This window comes from Dryobates pubescens, chromosome 5 (genome assembly GCF_014839835.1).
Source record: "Dryobates pubescens isolate bDryPub1 chromosome 5, bDryPub1.pri, whole genome shotgun sequence".
NCBI lineage: Eukaryota > Metazoa > Chordata > Aves > Piciformes > Picidae > Dryobates > Dryobates pubescens.
In genome coordinates, this window is record NC_071616.1 from 24352097 (window position 1) to 24368770 (window position 16674).

The window sequence follows — 16674 nt, forward strand, 5'->3', positions numbered from 1 at the left end:
TCATCCTACCTGTTTCAGTGATTCCATAGTAAAGTAGATACTGCTGCATGCTGTAGAAAGAGGCAAGTACTGCTGAGAAACAGTCTCCACCTCTTGCATGACAATATCAGTCTCTTCTACTTTTCTGGTCACCTCTGCTGCTTCCCTCTTCAGGTTCTCCAGAGTAGTAATGATAGTGTCATCATCTAGGATACGTCCCTTCACTTCATTAAGCGCCTGCAGTAAAGATTTTTCTAACTGACGCAAGCGCAGCTGGAATTCACCTTAATTAGAAGAAAAAACAGGTTACATATTGTGTAGATGTATTAAGAGTTATATGAATTGCATTTACTTTGCTATTGGATATCCTGAAAAAGCAAGAATATTTCTCTGTGTATTTCTAGAGCTACAGTAAAACCACTGTGTTCTTTTAGAACAGGAGGAAGTTACTTTATTTTTGGTAAGCATACCCTGAAGCTTGAGGAGGTCAGAGCGCTTTTCATCAACATCTGGTCTTTCAGCTTTCAGGACTTCATTCAGACACTGGCTCTGTAAGCTGCTGCGAGTTACTGTAAAGTTCACAAATGTAACACGAGAGCAGAGGTCTGGTGGGAATTCAACCTATCAAAGGAAACATGAAAAAACCTCTCAGCTCTCTGACATACCGCTTCTACAAAGAAGAGGGAGTTTTATTTTACTCACTGTTGGATCTCTAGTGGAGAGGAAGATAACAAAAGATGGTGACAGATCAATATCTTGGTCTCCCAGAGTAATTAGAACTCTGCCTCCAGTTCTGCGGACTTCACGATTCAGAACAGGATTCAGAACTGGATCATAGCTCTCCACATCCTAGAAGCAGAGATGTGGTTAAGAATGCAGAAGTCCTGTTCTAAGCAGCACAAGCAACAGGTTGGTCTCATTTGTGACCTAATCCTTTGTTTTCCCATTTCTGTACTAGGAAACGAAAAATATTTCAATCTCAAATAAAAGTCAATTACTCCTACAACTGCCAAATTTCTTTATATTACTGAAACTTCTTCCTGCTACCTAGCAGATTTAATTCTAGATAACCAACCGTATTAGGTGCTGTATTATCTATGACTAGAGATAGCATACGGAGACAAAGGAAACAAAAGACAGGTTGCAAGTAATTTTATGGAGTGATAGTAAAGATATGGATTATAGAAAAATAAAAGCATTTGATCTTGAAATAGAGAAAAAAGAAAAATACCTTTTTCGATTGTGTATTTCACTAGCCATTATTTTCCCCAAGGCTAACATCTCATGCATCACCCATACGAAAGTATGGTTTGAAAATAAAGTTGTTTGCATTTTGCTAACAGAAAAATCTCAAACTTTTCTAGTACAGAAGGCAGAATTCAGGAATTTAAAATAATTTCTACATGATCATGCAACTAACCTGGACTAGAAGTGGATTGCCAAATCTCAAGGCACTTTCCAAGTTCTTCCTGAAAGCATCATCCAAGAAACTAGTACGAGTTATCTTACGGTCTTTGTATTCATTCATGATAAACTCTGTAGCTTGTCCAGAGGGATCAATGATCAGTGGATACCTAAATTAGTAATAAAACACTTTTATTATTTAAGCTTTGACTGCAGACAGCCTCTAAGTAGTTTTATGAGTTTAAGTGGCATTAGTCTTAACTGTAAAAGCTTGTATATTGGAGGAGTAAGTTGGCCAGTGTCAATGACCTATTTCATTTCAGAGTTTTGAAAGGTAAGTCCGTATTTGGGCAACAAAATAACTTCAACTCAAGCCAACTTATTTTAACAGCTAAGCGTAACAAGAAAAGGCAGGTAAAGATAAATTGGTTTTTGTGTAGATATGGTTGGGCAGCTTTCACAAACATGAGAAGTTCTCACAATAAAACAGTGCTTTGAAAGAGCTATTGCAAATTTTTTGATAGGTGCTACTGCCATAGTATCACTTCAGTATTCTATATTTTAGAATGAAATACCTATTAAACCGCTTGAGCATGATGGCATTCTCAGTGCACAGATCATCTGCAGGTAGAGAACTTGCTTGCCAGCGGAGCCGTTCATCTGCGTTGGAGAGGTACTCAGTCCTTGCAATGTCTGTGCGGAACTGCAAGAAGTACATCCAAGTTAGTATCTAACTACAGATTCTCCAACCAGCTGGTGAACACATTTTGAGTAAATGCAGCTCAGCAAGATGTTCTTTTCCAGTATCTCCATTCTTTACTTAGCAATTTTTAAGCTTAACTGTTTGCAGTACATTGATTTATGGTTAGTTTACCATGACTGCATCTTTACCTGGATATTTGCTTGCTGCAAATGGTGAGACCATGTAGTGAACAGATTCTGACGCATCTGCTGATCAAAGTAGCCAGCATAGGCAATAAAAGCTCCTGAAAGTAAGCAGTCTCCGGCAATAGTGGACATCTGGTTCTTAAAAGTTTCACTTGTCTTCTCCCATCTTTCACGTTCAGCAGAAAGACTCTTCAGAAGAGCTGTGCTACGGTTTACCTAGAAATAAGCAGTGAAGCAGACTCCTTAGTTGCAAGTCTCTCAGGACACCTAAATACTGACTCAAGGCCCAACTTAAAAGCTGAGAATGAAATTAAAACACGTTTCATTGCTTCAGTGTTAATTCATGTTGTTTTAAACTGTTATCTTGATGAATTTCAAAATGACAAGTACCAGCATAGTAGTGACATACTAATGATTAGATCAACTAGATAAATTCTTCCCTGCTCTCAAAAATCCAGTTAAGACATTATAATTACACTACAGCTATGCCTGTTTCTGAAGTTTTCTACTCATTTTAAGCCTGAAACTGCAGCCTGAACTGTTCTGTTATGAATATGAATTAATATATCTTAGTCAAGCCAGTCAAGCTTAAGCAGCTTTGTGACATCCAGAGATGAAACTGCTGAAATACTCTGCACAGGGGAAGCAACCCAAGTACACTCACAAGTTCAAAGAAGAGTTCCATTTCTGACTGTTAAAAACTGAAAGAATGGAAATTTACTTACTTTTGCTTCTACGGCAGCCAAGTCTGCCTTAATAGCTTGAGCCTCTGAAATCAGTACTGCGTATTCTTCTTTGTAGCGGGCAATACTGGCCTCAAGATCACGAATCATCTGCTCCACTTCATTTGCTTTCTGTTGGTTGTCTTTGGCATCATCCTCCAACTTCTGCAGCTCATTGCGCAGAGGTTCCACTCTTTTCAACATATCAGCATAGTTAAGCTGCAGACAGCAAATAGCCTCTTTATACTTTCTGAAGTTACAAATCTTAACAAGAACCACAGCATTCAGGTATGTATTATCAACTACATCTTTTGAAACTTAGGTACTTGTGACCTGCGCTTTAAGGCCAGTTTAAGTGGTGCACCACACCGTTTGTGTAAATCCTCAGTTGTGCGTCCGTGCCAGTACTGCGTTAATCTGCCTTCCTCAGTAAAGAACTGAGTATAGCCAAGCCACAGAACAGTTAAGATAGGGCCTACCAGCAAGAATCAAACTAAACACTTTCTCCACGTTGTGCCATGTTTTCTGCAAATGTAAACCTTCTTGGTGCAAAAGCTATATTGCAACTGCCTATCAGTTCTCTGTCACAGTACTACAGAGCCCATGAAGCATTCATCTGAGCTATCTACCAACTTCTTTGAAGCAAAACAGCTTGCAACATTTATTGAATAGAAGCAAATTCAGAGCCTCTAGACATTGTTATACACCTTCAAGCTCACTTTTTTCACCTTGCACCTGCTTTCCCACAGTAGTGACTTTACCTGTGCAATTGCCCATTTCACCATAGGTCCGCATGCCAGTGATGCTCTGTTTACAATTTCGTAGTTGTAACTTGGATTCGACAGGTAGTTTTTTTTCATCTTTTCCCGGATGGCATCACTGCAAGGGTGAAGTTTTTAGAGAGAGCTTGAGCACACTGTGTCAGCACACAGGTATTCAGTACCCTTTCATCTGGCCTGCCTTCCACAGCTGGTATGAAATTTCGAGCAGTTTTGCTGACTGGTAGCTGGGATGTTTTAATTAGTTCAAAATGTTGTTTCAGAAATTATAGCTATGGGATAAAATGCATTTGACAATATTTTAAGATTAAGTCACTTACAAATTGCTTAACTCTGCTCACAAAAATCTAGAGTTGGAAAGGAATTCAGGTATCTCTACTCTGACCTTCTGCTCACATTTATAGACAGCTTAAAAGGTCAGCCTGGATAAAACTCTCAGCAATCTGGTCCATCACTGCTGCCAAAGTAATTTCAACTAACATGGCTTGGGACAGCAAGACACTGCCTTGCAACCATGCCTTGAAGTTACTCAAGAGCAGCCATTTTGGTCCAGTTTGCATGGTACACCTTTTCTTCAGTAGTGTGTTTCCTGTACCACCTACACATTTATTGCATGCAGAAAGCAATTAGTATCAAAAAAGTCAAGGGCTACCAAACCAATCACACAAGGTCCAGTTAACACCTTCCATACCTTTGTAAATAATCTGTTCACAGAAGTAACTCACACTTGCACCTTACCTGATTTCCTCAGCAGAGAAGTTAACGATGGTTGGAATGAAGTTCTCTCTCATGATGATGGAACGTATTTGTTTCCAGTCAGTTGTGCTTTCACCTAGCAGTAGGCAGATGGACTCCAGTGCTAGCTTAACTGCTGCAGGTGGATTAGCCATAGAACGGACTTCTACCAGGTGCTGCTTCTTTATTGACTTTACAGCTAACCAGTGCCAGAAAGATGACGAATGTTAGTTGGGAATAAAACCATTAAGCAAAGTCCATTTGAGTACCTTGGCTATATAAAAATGCTTCAAGCATCAAAAAAAGACATCAAGGTTGTTAAAGAAACAGATGCTAGTGGATATTATTCAAACTACTGTATCACATGATAAATTTCTGTGAATGTCAGCTTGCTACCCAGCCAAAGGCCACTTATTCTGCAGCCTAAAAATGATTCACTGAAAGCAGTAATCCTTGCAGTTTAACGAATGAAGATCTTAGTTATGTACTATCTATGCAGCAGTAAGGCATCACTGGTCTTTCTGATTAGGAGCTGTCTTTAAGAGTACATAGAATAAACAACTAGAGCTGGTCTGCCAGAAACCAAGCCACAAGCCCTAGAAGGAGCATCAAATACCACACCAGGCCTACAAACAGCACAAAGTTACAGCTCAAAGACTAGGAATTTCTTCAACACTGTTCAGCCTCATGCTAATATAATAGTCTGTGCTTTTGTTAAACAAGACCAGCTTAGATCACATCAAAACACAGTCTCATAGACTTTGGTTTTAAATTTAAGACCATAATGTGATCTCTTCAGATATTAACGTACCATTCTGAGCTTCAATGACAGCAGGCTCCACCTTGTCAAGATCTTCTTTCACGCTCATCTGTTTATCTGCAATGACCTCCTGTTGCTTGTGCAGCTGCTCCTGAATCTCCTGGCTCATGACCTAGAAGGAAATTTCAGACAAAACACTGCTTTTCAGAAGTTGTGTTTCTTCTAGGATTTGCTCTGCAGGCTCTGTTTTCTAAATAAAAAGATGCACTGTGCACAAATATTTAAGAAATATTTGTCTTTTTTCTTTCCTTACCTTTTTCTTCTCAGCTTCCTGTTGATCTTTCACCATCTTTTTCAACTTGTCATTGGCTGCTGCATTCTTCACTTCCAGTTCCTGACTCTTTATTCTTAGGTCACGCCGCAGTTCTTCCACCTGAGATTGATTGCAAGATGGGAGAGAGAATTCGACTCATGCATGGAGATCTATTTCATCATTCCAGCCTTACAGAGGGCAAAGATTTAAAGGTATGTACCTGATCAACGGTTTCCTTTATTTTTCGAAGGCCAACATTCAAATGCATTTGCTGTTCCTCCAATTCACTTCGTTTCTCATTGAACAAGTTGGCATAATGGTTGATGAAGTCTAAATAGTGGCGTGGTGTGATTGCCATGGTTCTGCCTCCTCGTTTTGCCAGACGAGCATTGGCCTTCAGGGAAGAAAAAGGAAATGATGCATTAGTTTTAAATCTATTTGGATACCAAAGATCATACTTTTCAGGAAACTGGTGCATGATGCTGTGACCTAGAGGCCAGTGTAAGTTTAGCAGTGCAGTAACAACATACCTGATGAAGAGTCTGATGAACAAACACACAACTATTGACAATAGCTTCCCTGTGTGACGGTGGTTGTGGCAGCTTATCATACACAACTGGCATGTAATCAGGCACAATATAGTTTGGTTTCTCAAGATCCATTTTGCTCGTGAACTCTTTGCCAACTTGGTACAGTGCCTCAGTTGACCAGTCTCCAAACCAGTTTAAGACACACCTGAAATACAAAGCATTTGTGATAAATTCCCAAAAAACTTTAATGGTACTCCTAACACATGTTGACTATACAGCAATTACCTGTTGAAGAGCGCAGGAGAGGTAGCTGCCCTGTCCTTCAAGCCCTCAGAAGATGGATTCATAGTGAACACAACATGGAGATTGCGAATAACTTGACTTGTGAACCATTTGTAGAGTTCCTCATGTGAATCTAACATCAAACCTTCTTTCTGTGCTCCTTCTTTACATTGAGTCATAAGGGTGGCATATTCATCTCCTTCAAAAAGACCAGGAACCTAATCCAAAAAGGCAGTTTTGTTGTAGCTTACAGGTGTAAGAAGGTGCTTCAAAAGCATTTACTTGAAATTTTCTTACCTCTCCATTGGCTAGTAGAGTGTTCATTCTCTCCAAGAATCCAGAATCCAATACATTTGACTCATCCATTATGAAAGCTATTTTTTCATTTTTACAGCCAGAACGTCTCAATACTGTCCGAAGATCTTCATCAAAATCTTCACCTGTATATTTTCTGTGAACCTAAAAAGATACAACATTGGTTACTAGCATTTTGATTTAGCTTTTAATGGGATTTCTTTTTGAGGGTAGATATTTAAGAGATGTGAGTTTTGATTAACAGTTACTATTAAGTTAAACTAGCACGCCAACCTTAATTTGGTAGACACTCAAACCATTCATCCAGGCAACAAATCTTGATAGGGTTGTTTTGCCTGCTCCACTGACTCCAATAAGCAGCAGGTGGCCTTGGGGCTGACGGAAAATTCTGAAAGAGAGTATCACCAAATATGTTTGATAAAACTCATCAATTTACTGAAGCTTTTCCTTGAACATCTAAACTTCAAGTTAGTAACAAAACTGACACACATTTCAAGAAATTATCCTGCTTTTTGAAGGTCAGCAGGATCACCAATGGACAACCATGGGATCATGCTCATGCTCCATTCTTACTTACTCTGTACTTAGGCTTCTCTAGTTTAGGAAAACTCTCTAAATACTATTTATATGAGCAGCAACTAGTCTCAACTTACCGGTCAATTCTTAACACATGATCCAAGACTTCATTGAACAGAACAAGTGGTACATCAAGCTCCTCTTCATAAAAGACTTTAAGCCTAGCTTTCACATAGTCTCTTAACTCCTCTTGATCCACTGGAATGTAATCCTAAAAAGAACAGTCAATATAGGATGGAATTGAAGATCAAGGGAATTTCGCTAAGGGATCAAATTTTAAGTAGATGAAAGCAGAACTACTAAAATACTTAGGCATTCCTCTACAAAAGCTTAAGAATGCTGTAGCTGTTTAACTTGCCCACAGCTTAGAGTGCCACATAGCAGCATGGAGTTCAAACACCGCATCTACTGAACCTACCACAGGTTGAGTCTCTGCTGCCACTCACAAGAGAGTGGGAAGTAGCATGACAGACTTACTCCCCCAGTTTATTTTAAACAATCTCTCCTAGAGACTCGATATTGGTCACAGACATGGGTAACAGGCTAGGTGACCTTTGCCTTGACCCAGGAATTCTACTGATTGTTCAAGCTGGAACACTTCAGATTTCAAGAAACAGTTCCCATAAAATTTATAGCATTAGTGCTGTTTAAGGGTCACTGCCTTATCCAAGAGATTCCATAAGCAGTTAACTGCCGACAAATTTCTGGGAGCGTTATATTGTTCTTGAGAAATATTACTTAATACTATCCTTACATACTGTGGAAGGTCTTACAATAGCATCATACAACTAGTAACTTTGAGGTAGAGTTCACTTCAAATAACCATAGCAAGAACTTCTTAGAGGTCAGTTTAACATGAAAATTGGTGACCATGTTTTGTTAATGTAAGTTGTAAGAGCTGCTACTTAGTTGCTCCCATACTATTTGTTGGCTTTTTTTTTAAGGTTTACTTACCTTTGACAGCCAGTTGCTGTATAAGATAGGCCTGCTCATAGCTTTTTCTTTGTCAATATTGGGAAAGTGTTTCAGAGCAACCATATCAATGTTCTCATCAGTCCAGCGTCTCTCCTCATCTTCTACAAGCCTGGATAAAGAAAGAAGTCACTGAAACCCTCACACAGCAGTGCTGTGACAAGTATGTCTCTGCTTTGTACAGATACTTCTCCCAAGAGCATCGAGTTAGGGTGACAAGAAATATTCTTATTTGTATTCCAGCTATTTCACATGAAGCACACTTCAGTTTGGTCTTCTAATGAAAGCTGGCAAGGAGAGGGGAAAATGAATGTTGAACATTTTTTTCCCCCCTTCCCCATCCCATGTTGATTTTACCTGTCTTGGAAGAGACGTAAGGCTTCATGGGCCCAAATTCTGATGAGGCCTTCAACTGGTAAGGTTTCTAGCGGTCTCAGCGCTTCAAATATACCTCTCACCCATCGAGTCATTTCACGAGGTGAATAGATGTAGTGAGGCTGTGTGTCTTGAGTGAACCTCTCCTAAAAACGTAAACTTAATTAGTTACTTCATCCAAAAGTCGCACTGTGTATTTTTACAGGCCCTGGCACTATAAGATACTACTTTCTTCAGTATAATTCAGTAGTTTTTGACAGAATTGAGTTGTTCTATACCTATTATCCATATGAAAGGCACATTAAATGATTCAGCATAAAAGGAAGACTTCTAACTAGACTGAAGGTGTACTTAACAAGTTACCTGAGACATTGTGTAGAATTCTACCATAGCAGCAGTGAGAGGTTCTGCGTATGTGCGAAGCGATGGGATCAGCCTTAGCATTGCACGATTGAATGTTCCATATATCTGAGTAAGTGAAGCTGGTCCAGGATAGTCCACATAAACCACAGGAACATGTCGTAAAAATCTGAAAGATTAGCATATTACATAGTCCAAAAAGTTAAATTACACTCTGCATAGGTTTATTTTGCCAAAAATTAAACAACTGCTTGATTCAGTTACTGCTGATAATTTTGAGGTATCCACAGAATTTCAGACAGGTTGTTAAAGAACGTACCAGTGAGTCCACTGGCTGGTTGTCAGAGTAAAAAGCATTGACTACGTAACCCATTCTGTTGCTATACGGTATTTACTGAATACATTACCTATGTGAGAGAGGTTTTCTCCCAGGATCAGTAGGTGGGTTACATGCACCAACAAACTGAATTCTCTCCAGTTTCACCCACGTCTGGTCTGATGTACGATAGAATCCTCCATGTTCCACCATCTGGAAGAAAATAGGTAAAATAAAATCAGTGGAACACTGTATTTCCCTGAAAGCAACTGTTACAATATAGCTGATTGTGAAGGACACCAAACCTGTCTTATGAATGATATGACTCTCTGTGTGCCATACTTGTCCATATCTGGCAAGTTGATTTCATCACAGAACAGCACCAGCCACTTTCCTAGCTGTACAGGAGCCAAAACTACTCCATTAGGTGTGCGTCTGTACTCACAGTAGTGATCAAAAGTTTTCAACAGCAGTTCTGGAGTGGTAGCACTAGAGAAGTTGAGTCCAACCACCTGAAAAAACATGAAACAGTGAAGAGGAATAGTTAAAATACCTTAAGGCTTGAAAGAGAACATACCAAAAAGAGTCCTGTAAACAGGGATGTTTGGATTTCCACAGTGGAAGTACATGTACTAACTATGCTTCAGGTTACTGCCTACATACTGTTTTCTTCCCACTGCAGGTTATCTATTTACCATGCAGCTGTATCTCCTGCCCAACCTTTACTTAAAGCATCACAGCTTCATGTAAGTGGAGGACAAAAGCTATTCTTAAACATTATCACAAGCTTTAAAAATAATAAATGGAGGAATGCTCATGTATTATTGAAGCGGCAAAGGAAGGAAATAGCTTTTAGCTTAAGTATCTTGAGACAAATCCAGATTCTGCTCAGCGTAGTTTTGGTTTTTTGTTAAGTACACACTTGACTGAGGTGGAGGAATCACTGAATTCTGCCTAATAACTTCCATGCTAAATGAAGACTCTAATCCTTAAGATTAGTGACTTGTTACCACTCTGCATTTTGCATGTCCACACACACACTCGCTTGCACACCTCCATGTCAGGCAGAGCTCTGAGAGCACTGAAGAGAGTCATGGTCTTTCCAGAACCTGGTGGGCCACACAGGACTAGGGGCTTATGTTCTGCCAACCAGGTATACAGCAAGGCTTCATGGCGAACTGTATCTAGGGTTGGTACTACAACATCAGGAGCCGCAACTTTGTGTGTTTCAACTTCAATCTGAGGAACTTTGGATTGCCATGGCACCCATTCACCTGTAATGGACACCTAGGAGAAAATGAGACAATTTAGAATAGGAACACAGCTCAACCTTAGTTTAAATTATTTTTTTCAAAACCACAGAATAGTTTTCAGCATGAAATTTGATGTTTGAATAAGCAGGCAGCTTATTTGCTGAACTATGAAACTGTAAAATACAAGACAGTCTAGCATTTTATTTTCCAGTTTCATTTCAAAGATCTAAAGCAGGATTCTAAGAACACAAAAGAGCAACACTTGTAGCACAACAGGTTTACCTCATAGTCAATTATGGGTATGTTGGGTGCAGTTGGCAGTGGCACAGTGGTGATTCTCCTAATATATTCTCCCAGCTCTGCTCTCATTTTCAAGCGACTGTCTCCAGAAAGAGACCAGAGTATTGCATAGACCAGGTACCTCTGTAAGAAGCAGCAAAAGCAGCTATGGGTTCCTGAGTAATGGAACAAAACTCAAGGAACAAGAAGTCACAGCCAGTTGCTATACTGGCACATCAAGTACAGCAGTCATGTACCTGGATGTAACGCTCTAGCTGGTCTATCTGCATCGGGAAGTCTGGATGATTGGCATTGTACTGGGCCACGTTGCGGCAAGCTTGATGCAACATGGAGAACAGAGAGCCAAGACAGCGCAGGCGGGTGAGATCCATGATATGCTCCAACTTGAAAGCGTGTTCAAGTGCTTTAGTCACCAGGCCATTTGATGTGAAATACGGCTGCATTATTGTTGCAGCATCTCTCTGGATCTGTTGGGGGACACACACACCAATTTCATTACCAGGCAGCAGGAAGCAATTCTGTTCAAAGTTTTAAATACTTCATATCTTAGCATTATTGAAAATGTAAAGAGGACTATTATTTAAGATGTAAAGAGGAAGTCATCTCTTCCATGGCAGGCTGTCACAGATTCCAAGTACACTGTGATATAAGCATTCCCATAATATAACCTGAGTTATACCTGCAACATCGGGGATGCCGCTTCTTCACCTTCATCTTCTTTGCCCTTTCGTCTTCGCTGAGCTTCCTCTTCACCTTCATCCAAAGGAATGCTTCTTAGTCTGGCCAGGAAGTTATTGAATATCATGTCTGTACTGAGAACATCCTCACTGAACCAGACCATGCCACACCTTGACACAGTAGCCAAAGTGGCGTATTTCAGATCCTGTACCTCGAACATGATACGAACCTAATGTGCAGAAATTTAAAGAACAGGAGTTTGAAGTAGAAACAGGCAAGCACTCAAAATCAAACAAACCTCCTCCCCCAGACTTTTAAAAATAAGTTAATTCATATTTATAATCGAAAGCAGCATTTCACATAGTTTGTCTTACAGGGTCAGAGTAAACAGAACATCAAATATTTGTTCCCAGAAAAGATTCTTAAGTCCTGCAGACTACCCGAGACTGGTATTACTCTGCTTATAACAAGAAAGAGGGACAGTACCAGTATGGATTGAAGTAAAGCAAGAAGTTGACAGTGCATAAATATCATGTAAAAAAAGTAACATTACATTTGGTGGAAGGCTAAGACGTTCTCCATTTGGCAGAGTCAGTAGTTTGTTGTCATCCAAAACAGAGTTCAAGTTCTCAACCCATTCAGGGTCTACATCACCATCAAAGATAATCCACTGACGTTTCTGTAGTTCACCTCTCACATTGTCTATGATTCTACATGAAAGAAAGTATTTATTGCAGGGAAGCACAGACTCGGGCCAGACTATCTATAGCACAAGTGTACTGGGCATTTTTCATTTGTGCTATAAAAGACTCACTTTCTCAGGACGTGTGTAAACAGGCCATCTGTCCATTCTCTGGTGTTTGGATCCAAAGTACCATAAAGATGATCTTTGCTGATTGCTTTTGGATCTATAATATGAGCAACACCTTCCACACCCTCCAGTCGTTCAAGAGCTTTCAGAAGTACTCTCCAAGCCATGCTCTTTCCGCTTCCTGATGGGCCGACCATCATCAATCCGTGATTTATCTGTGTAATCTGATACAGCTGAAGAACCTGGGACAGAAGAAATGATGTACCAAGTAAGTCCTAAATTCAGTCGATTCTATGTATTGCTTGCTTAAGAAGCTTTACACCTTTCATAATAAAAAGGGAAGTTCAGTCTTAGGCACAAACGTCAATTTCACATCTTCAGTTTTGTATCTTACCTTTTCAACCCACATGCCACCAACTTCTTCCCCATCACCATAGGTAAGGTACATTTCCTGACACACTTTCTTAAGTTCCTCTCGCAAGGCTGTCATCTCCCCACGATGATACTGTACTCCAGGGAATACATCAGAAAGGAGACTGAACAGCAATGGAATATCTTCTGCAACCAGTTTTGGTACCATAGTTTCACACACACTTTGGATCAAGATCTGAAGAGAAAGTTTTTGGTTAAAGGTTTTTTGTTTAAGTTTGTTTCACCAAATGTGTTTGATAAGGAATACTTCAGTAAATACTGATGGAGTTTCAGCTCTGAAACCACACAACGAATTTGTGTGGATTTTCAGTTTATACAACTGCAGTTTATTATGCCTATGCTTTTGGTATTAACTGTGGAAGAACTGTGCAGCAGTAAGCATTATGAACACACCACCCCGTAACAAGCCTTCCCCTATGATTCACAGACTCCTAAGACGTGTAACTTGGTGTTTCTAAGCTATCAAATTAGCATGTTTTATAACTAACATTACTTTGCTTGCATGGCTTAACATTAAATGGTAAACACTGGAAGATTATTTGCTTGGTTTACTGTGTATCCTGTACTTTATCACAGAAGTAAAGAATTCACACACCTCTTGCTCTGGTAAATTCTCAGCAATTTCTCCCTCATCAACAACTTCACCACGCTCTTCTTTCTCCCGTTTTATCTTCTGAATCCTCTCTCTCTTCACGTTACCTGCGCTAACCAGCACACTCTTCAGTGCTCTCAAGCCAAAATCGTAGTGGCTTTGGGAGGACAGCTGTTCATCACAAAGCCTAAGCAGCAAAAGAGACAAAATACAGTTTGTTTATCAGTAGGAACCAACACAACATTCAGTAAGTATCATTACTTATTTGAAATGATTGCCGCACAACATGTTTAGTGAGTTGCAAAGAGCTCTAAACAGTAAGCTCTATTTTTACTGATTGGAGCCAAATTTGTTACTCACTTGAAGAATGGTACAATCTTATTGGCAAGCACTTCAGCTGTACGGAAACCTTGGGAGTACAACATGACCTGGGCAATCAACTGACGGTCTGGCTTTGTCATCGCCAAGCTGCGGAACAACTTCTTCAAATTGTCAGGCAGATTTGATCTGCCTGCATATCCAGGATTCATGGTGATGAAGATAGCCATGTCAGGGCTCACTTTGACTTGTTTGTTCAGCAGCTCACAAGTAATAGGTGTTGCAGCTGAAAAAAGAGTGCATTTAGTTACCCCTGAGTCAATGATCAATCACCCTGAAAACACAAGCCATAATTTATTCTGTTTTAGTTTTCTACAGTAATGGACAGTAAGCCCCCTAGTGCTGCAACTTGAATATCAATTACTGAAAGTGACTTCACATTCTTAAGTGGCTTCATCCTTGGAATGTTAGAGAAGGATGTTACTGTGCAATGAAGCATTAAGTCATGAAGAACATTAAAGACATGCTGCACAACTATTAGGAATGAATGATGACATACTCTTGTCATAGTTGGGGTTGGAGTGCTCTCTCAAGGCTTCCTGGATGCACTGAACTTGCTGTGAAACAGCAGAGAGCATGCGCTCCTCCAGTCTGTTGAACTCATCAAAGCAGCCCCATGCGCCCACTTGGCAAAGTCCCACAAAGATGCGTCCCATTGCCTGCACATAAGAGAGGAAAATTCACTGATGTTGTGTCATCGTTCTTGCCTTTATATAGGCAAAGGGAGCAAAGGAGAGCATTGCATAAAATACATTTAAGGCAGGAAGGAGCTGTACTTGTTAGTAGGTTATCATCTCTGTAGTACCCTTATAAAAGGGTTCTAACTGACCTTCAGATGTTCACTGCTCAATAGAATCATAGCTTCCTATTACTACATACTGTACTCCAGTGTATTGACAAATCAGTCGAGCTAAGTCCACTGCATAATGTTTTCTTTGGCAATACCATTAATGCCACATGCAGTTCTAGTCCTTTATTGCAAGGATACTAGAATTACAAAACATTTCAGAGGAGCAAATTGAATAACCAGAATATAAGGTTTTGACCTGAAGAATGACCTCTCAAGTAGGATTCAGTAAAAGGCAATGTGAGGGACTATGATAGAGAGGAATCATCTGTTTCCTGTCTTTTCCACTATGAGACCTAAACAATCATTAGAAAAGACAAAAGAAAGTGGTCCTTCATAAAGTGCATAGTAATGCAGTGGAACATTTAGGTAGAGAATGCTATAGAAGCAAGTGTGCATGTGGATTTAATGAAGAGAAATGAAGACTTAATGGGAGAAATGAGTTCTTGGAGAAAGGTTCACTGGAGCATGAATAGAATAACCCATTTCAGCTTGGGATCTCCTGATCCTCACAAGTGTCAGAGGTAGGAAGGGGACTGAGGGCAAGAAAGGCATGATCTTACTATTCCCTAGGTATCTTACAGTCACCAGTACAGGACAAATGCTGGATAAATGGACCCCGGTATGATCAAAACACAGCTGTACAGAAAGGAAAAACAGCCTCCTGGAGTTCATGAAATACTGCGATTACTTCTCAGTTTTCGGGTGTGGGGAGTTTTTTTTGGTAGCATATATACACACTGGAACGAAGTTTTTATGTTGAGACATTTGCTGGTTTACAGCCTTTCATGTTTCTCAGTTTGCATATGTCATAGATTTTGAAGTATCAGAATAAATGTGCTTAGTTTTGAAGAATCTTTCACATGCTGAGGTAAACTCCACAGTTATGTTGCAAATATTAATTTGGCAACAGTACAGCTGCTTTGGCAATCTTACACTGCAGTAAATCAGTACTACCTACGTAAACTAAACAGTTTAAGCTACTTTCCTCAACCCAGTCTTAAGCCCCTGCCCCATACTCTCTTTTCCTTTCCCTCTATTTGCTGCTACAGAACTGTCACTTCTAAAAAAACCGAACCACTCCCCCAGCAACATTCTGCACCATTTTTGCTTTTGACATTGCTTGTTAGAGAACACCCATAGGACCCACAGACACCAACTAAGACTTGCAGATAATCATCTTGAAAATAAACACTGCTGGCTGCTGAAGCGTTCTGAAGAGACCTCTACAGCTTGTTAGGAAAGATTCTATTTTTTTAATCAAACAGCTTACCTGGAAGTCAAATGTTTCGTCGCAGTTGAAAACCAACACAAAGCGACCAAGCTGATGTCCAAGAGCCTTAACAGATTCTGTTTTACCAGTACCAGCAGGACCTATTTTCAAAGCGGGACAGGCATGTTTAATGTTTGTCATCCAAGATACCATTGCTTGCTCATGTAATCTGCCAGTATGCTGATTCTGATGGTCTCTGACAAGGGGGTTCAGCTGAAACCTAAAACTTACTACTGACCCCAAAAGATGCTTGGCAATTCAGTATCTTAGTGATAAAGATTCTACATATTCATGCAAAAGTTCTAAGTAAGAATTTATACACTTATCTCCATTTTTTATTGTACTTCAGTACAAACTTACCAAATGGTGATCCTCCAAGTCTTGCCTCCAGGGCTTGTGTCATTGTCAGGTAACAGCGGTCAGTAAGAGGAGTCTGTACCAGCTTATCCTGAACACCAAGGTACTCAAAACCATAGTTGAATTTGGCATTTGCCATCTGAATGGACAGCTGTTGCAACACATCTGTCTGTTTTGGGTCAAAGTAGAACCGCATTTGGCTGAGCCACTCGAAAGATTTGGAGTTGTCAATCTTGCTTTTGATCAGTGATCTGGTAACGTCTCTCTGGTGCACCAGCTCGGTGATCTGCAGAACAAAGTAACTCTTTAGACCACAGCAATTCCTGTCTAATAAAGCCAGGAATCCACAGCCTCTTGGACTAGCACAGTAAACTGCCATCACCCAGAAATCACAACCTACCGACAGTGTCTGCCTTTAAAATCTTGCTACAAAACCAAAACTAATGC

General features: G+C 40.0%; 1 protein-coding gene across 1 annotated transcript in view; it reads right to left on the reverse strand.

The window, feature by feature from the left end:
- The window catches only part of DYNC1H1 (dynein cytoplasmic 1 heavy chain 1), a 44489-nt gene that overhangs the window by 11185 nt on the left and 16630 nt on the right, over positions 1-16674 (reverse strand). Inside the window, exons 27-60 of the mRNA XM_054161834.1 lie at positions 16231-16513; positions 15871-15971; positions 14250-14409; positions 13733-13976; positions 13376-13559; positions 12743-12955; positions 12352-12590; positions 12091-12247; positions 11539-11766; positions 11096-11326; positions 10842-10982; positions 10360-10593; positions 9612-9818; positions 9398-9519; positions 8994-9159; positions 8613-8776; positions 8238-8367; positions 7361-7494; positions 6981-7095; positions 6690-6851; positions 6396-6610; positions 6111-6315; positions 5801-5974; positions 5581-5700; positions 5319-5439; positions 4511-4706; positions 3755-3872; positions 2997-3212; positions 2275-2487; positions 1959-2086; positions 1400-1553; positions 682-828; positions 450-600; positions 10-263 (exon numbers count right to left, since the gene is read on the reverse strand). Coding sequence (XP_054017809.1) covers positions 10-263; positions 450-600; positions 682-828; positions 1400-1553; positions 1959-2086; positions 2275-2487; positions 2997-3212; positions 3755-3872; positions 4511-4706; positions 5319-5439; positions 5581-5700; positions 5801-5974; positions 6111-6315; positions 6396-6610; positions 6690-6851; positions 6981-7095; positions 7361-7494; positions 8238-8367; positions 8613-8776; positions 8994-9159; positions 9398-9519; positions 9612-9818; positions 10360-10593; positions 10842-10982; positions 11096-11326; positions 11539-11766; positions 12091-12247; positions 12352-12590; positions 12743-12955; positions 13376-13559; positions 13733-13976; positions 14250-14409; positions 15871-15971; positions 16231-16513 — 6027 coding nt within the window. The remainder of the gene's footprint in view (positions 1-9; positions 264-449; positions 601-681; positions 829-1399; positions 1554-1958; positions 2087-2274; positions 2488-2996; positions 3213-3754; positions 3873-4510; positions 4707-5318; positions 5440-5580; positions 5701-5800; positions 5975-6110; positions 6316-6395; positions 6611-6689; positions 6852-6980; positions 7096-7360; positions 7495-8237; positions 8368-8612; positions 8777-8993; positions 9160-9397; positions 9520-9611; positions 9819-10359; positions 10594-10841; positions 10983-11095; positions 11327-11538; positions 11767-12090; positions 12248-12351; positions 12591-12742; positions 12956-13375; positions 13560-13732; positions 13977-14249; positions 14410-15870; positions 15972-16230; positions 16514-16674) is intronic.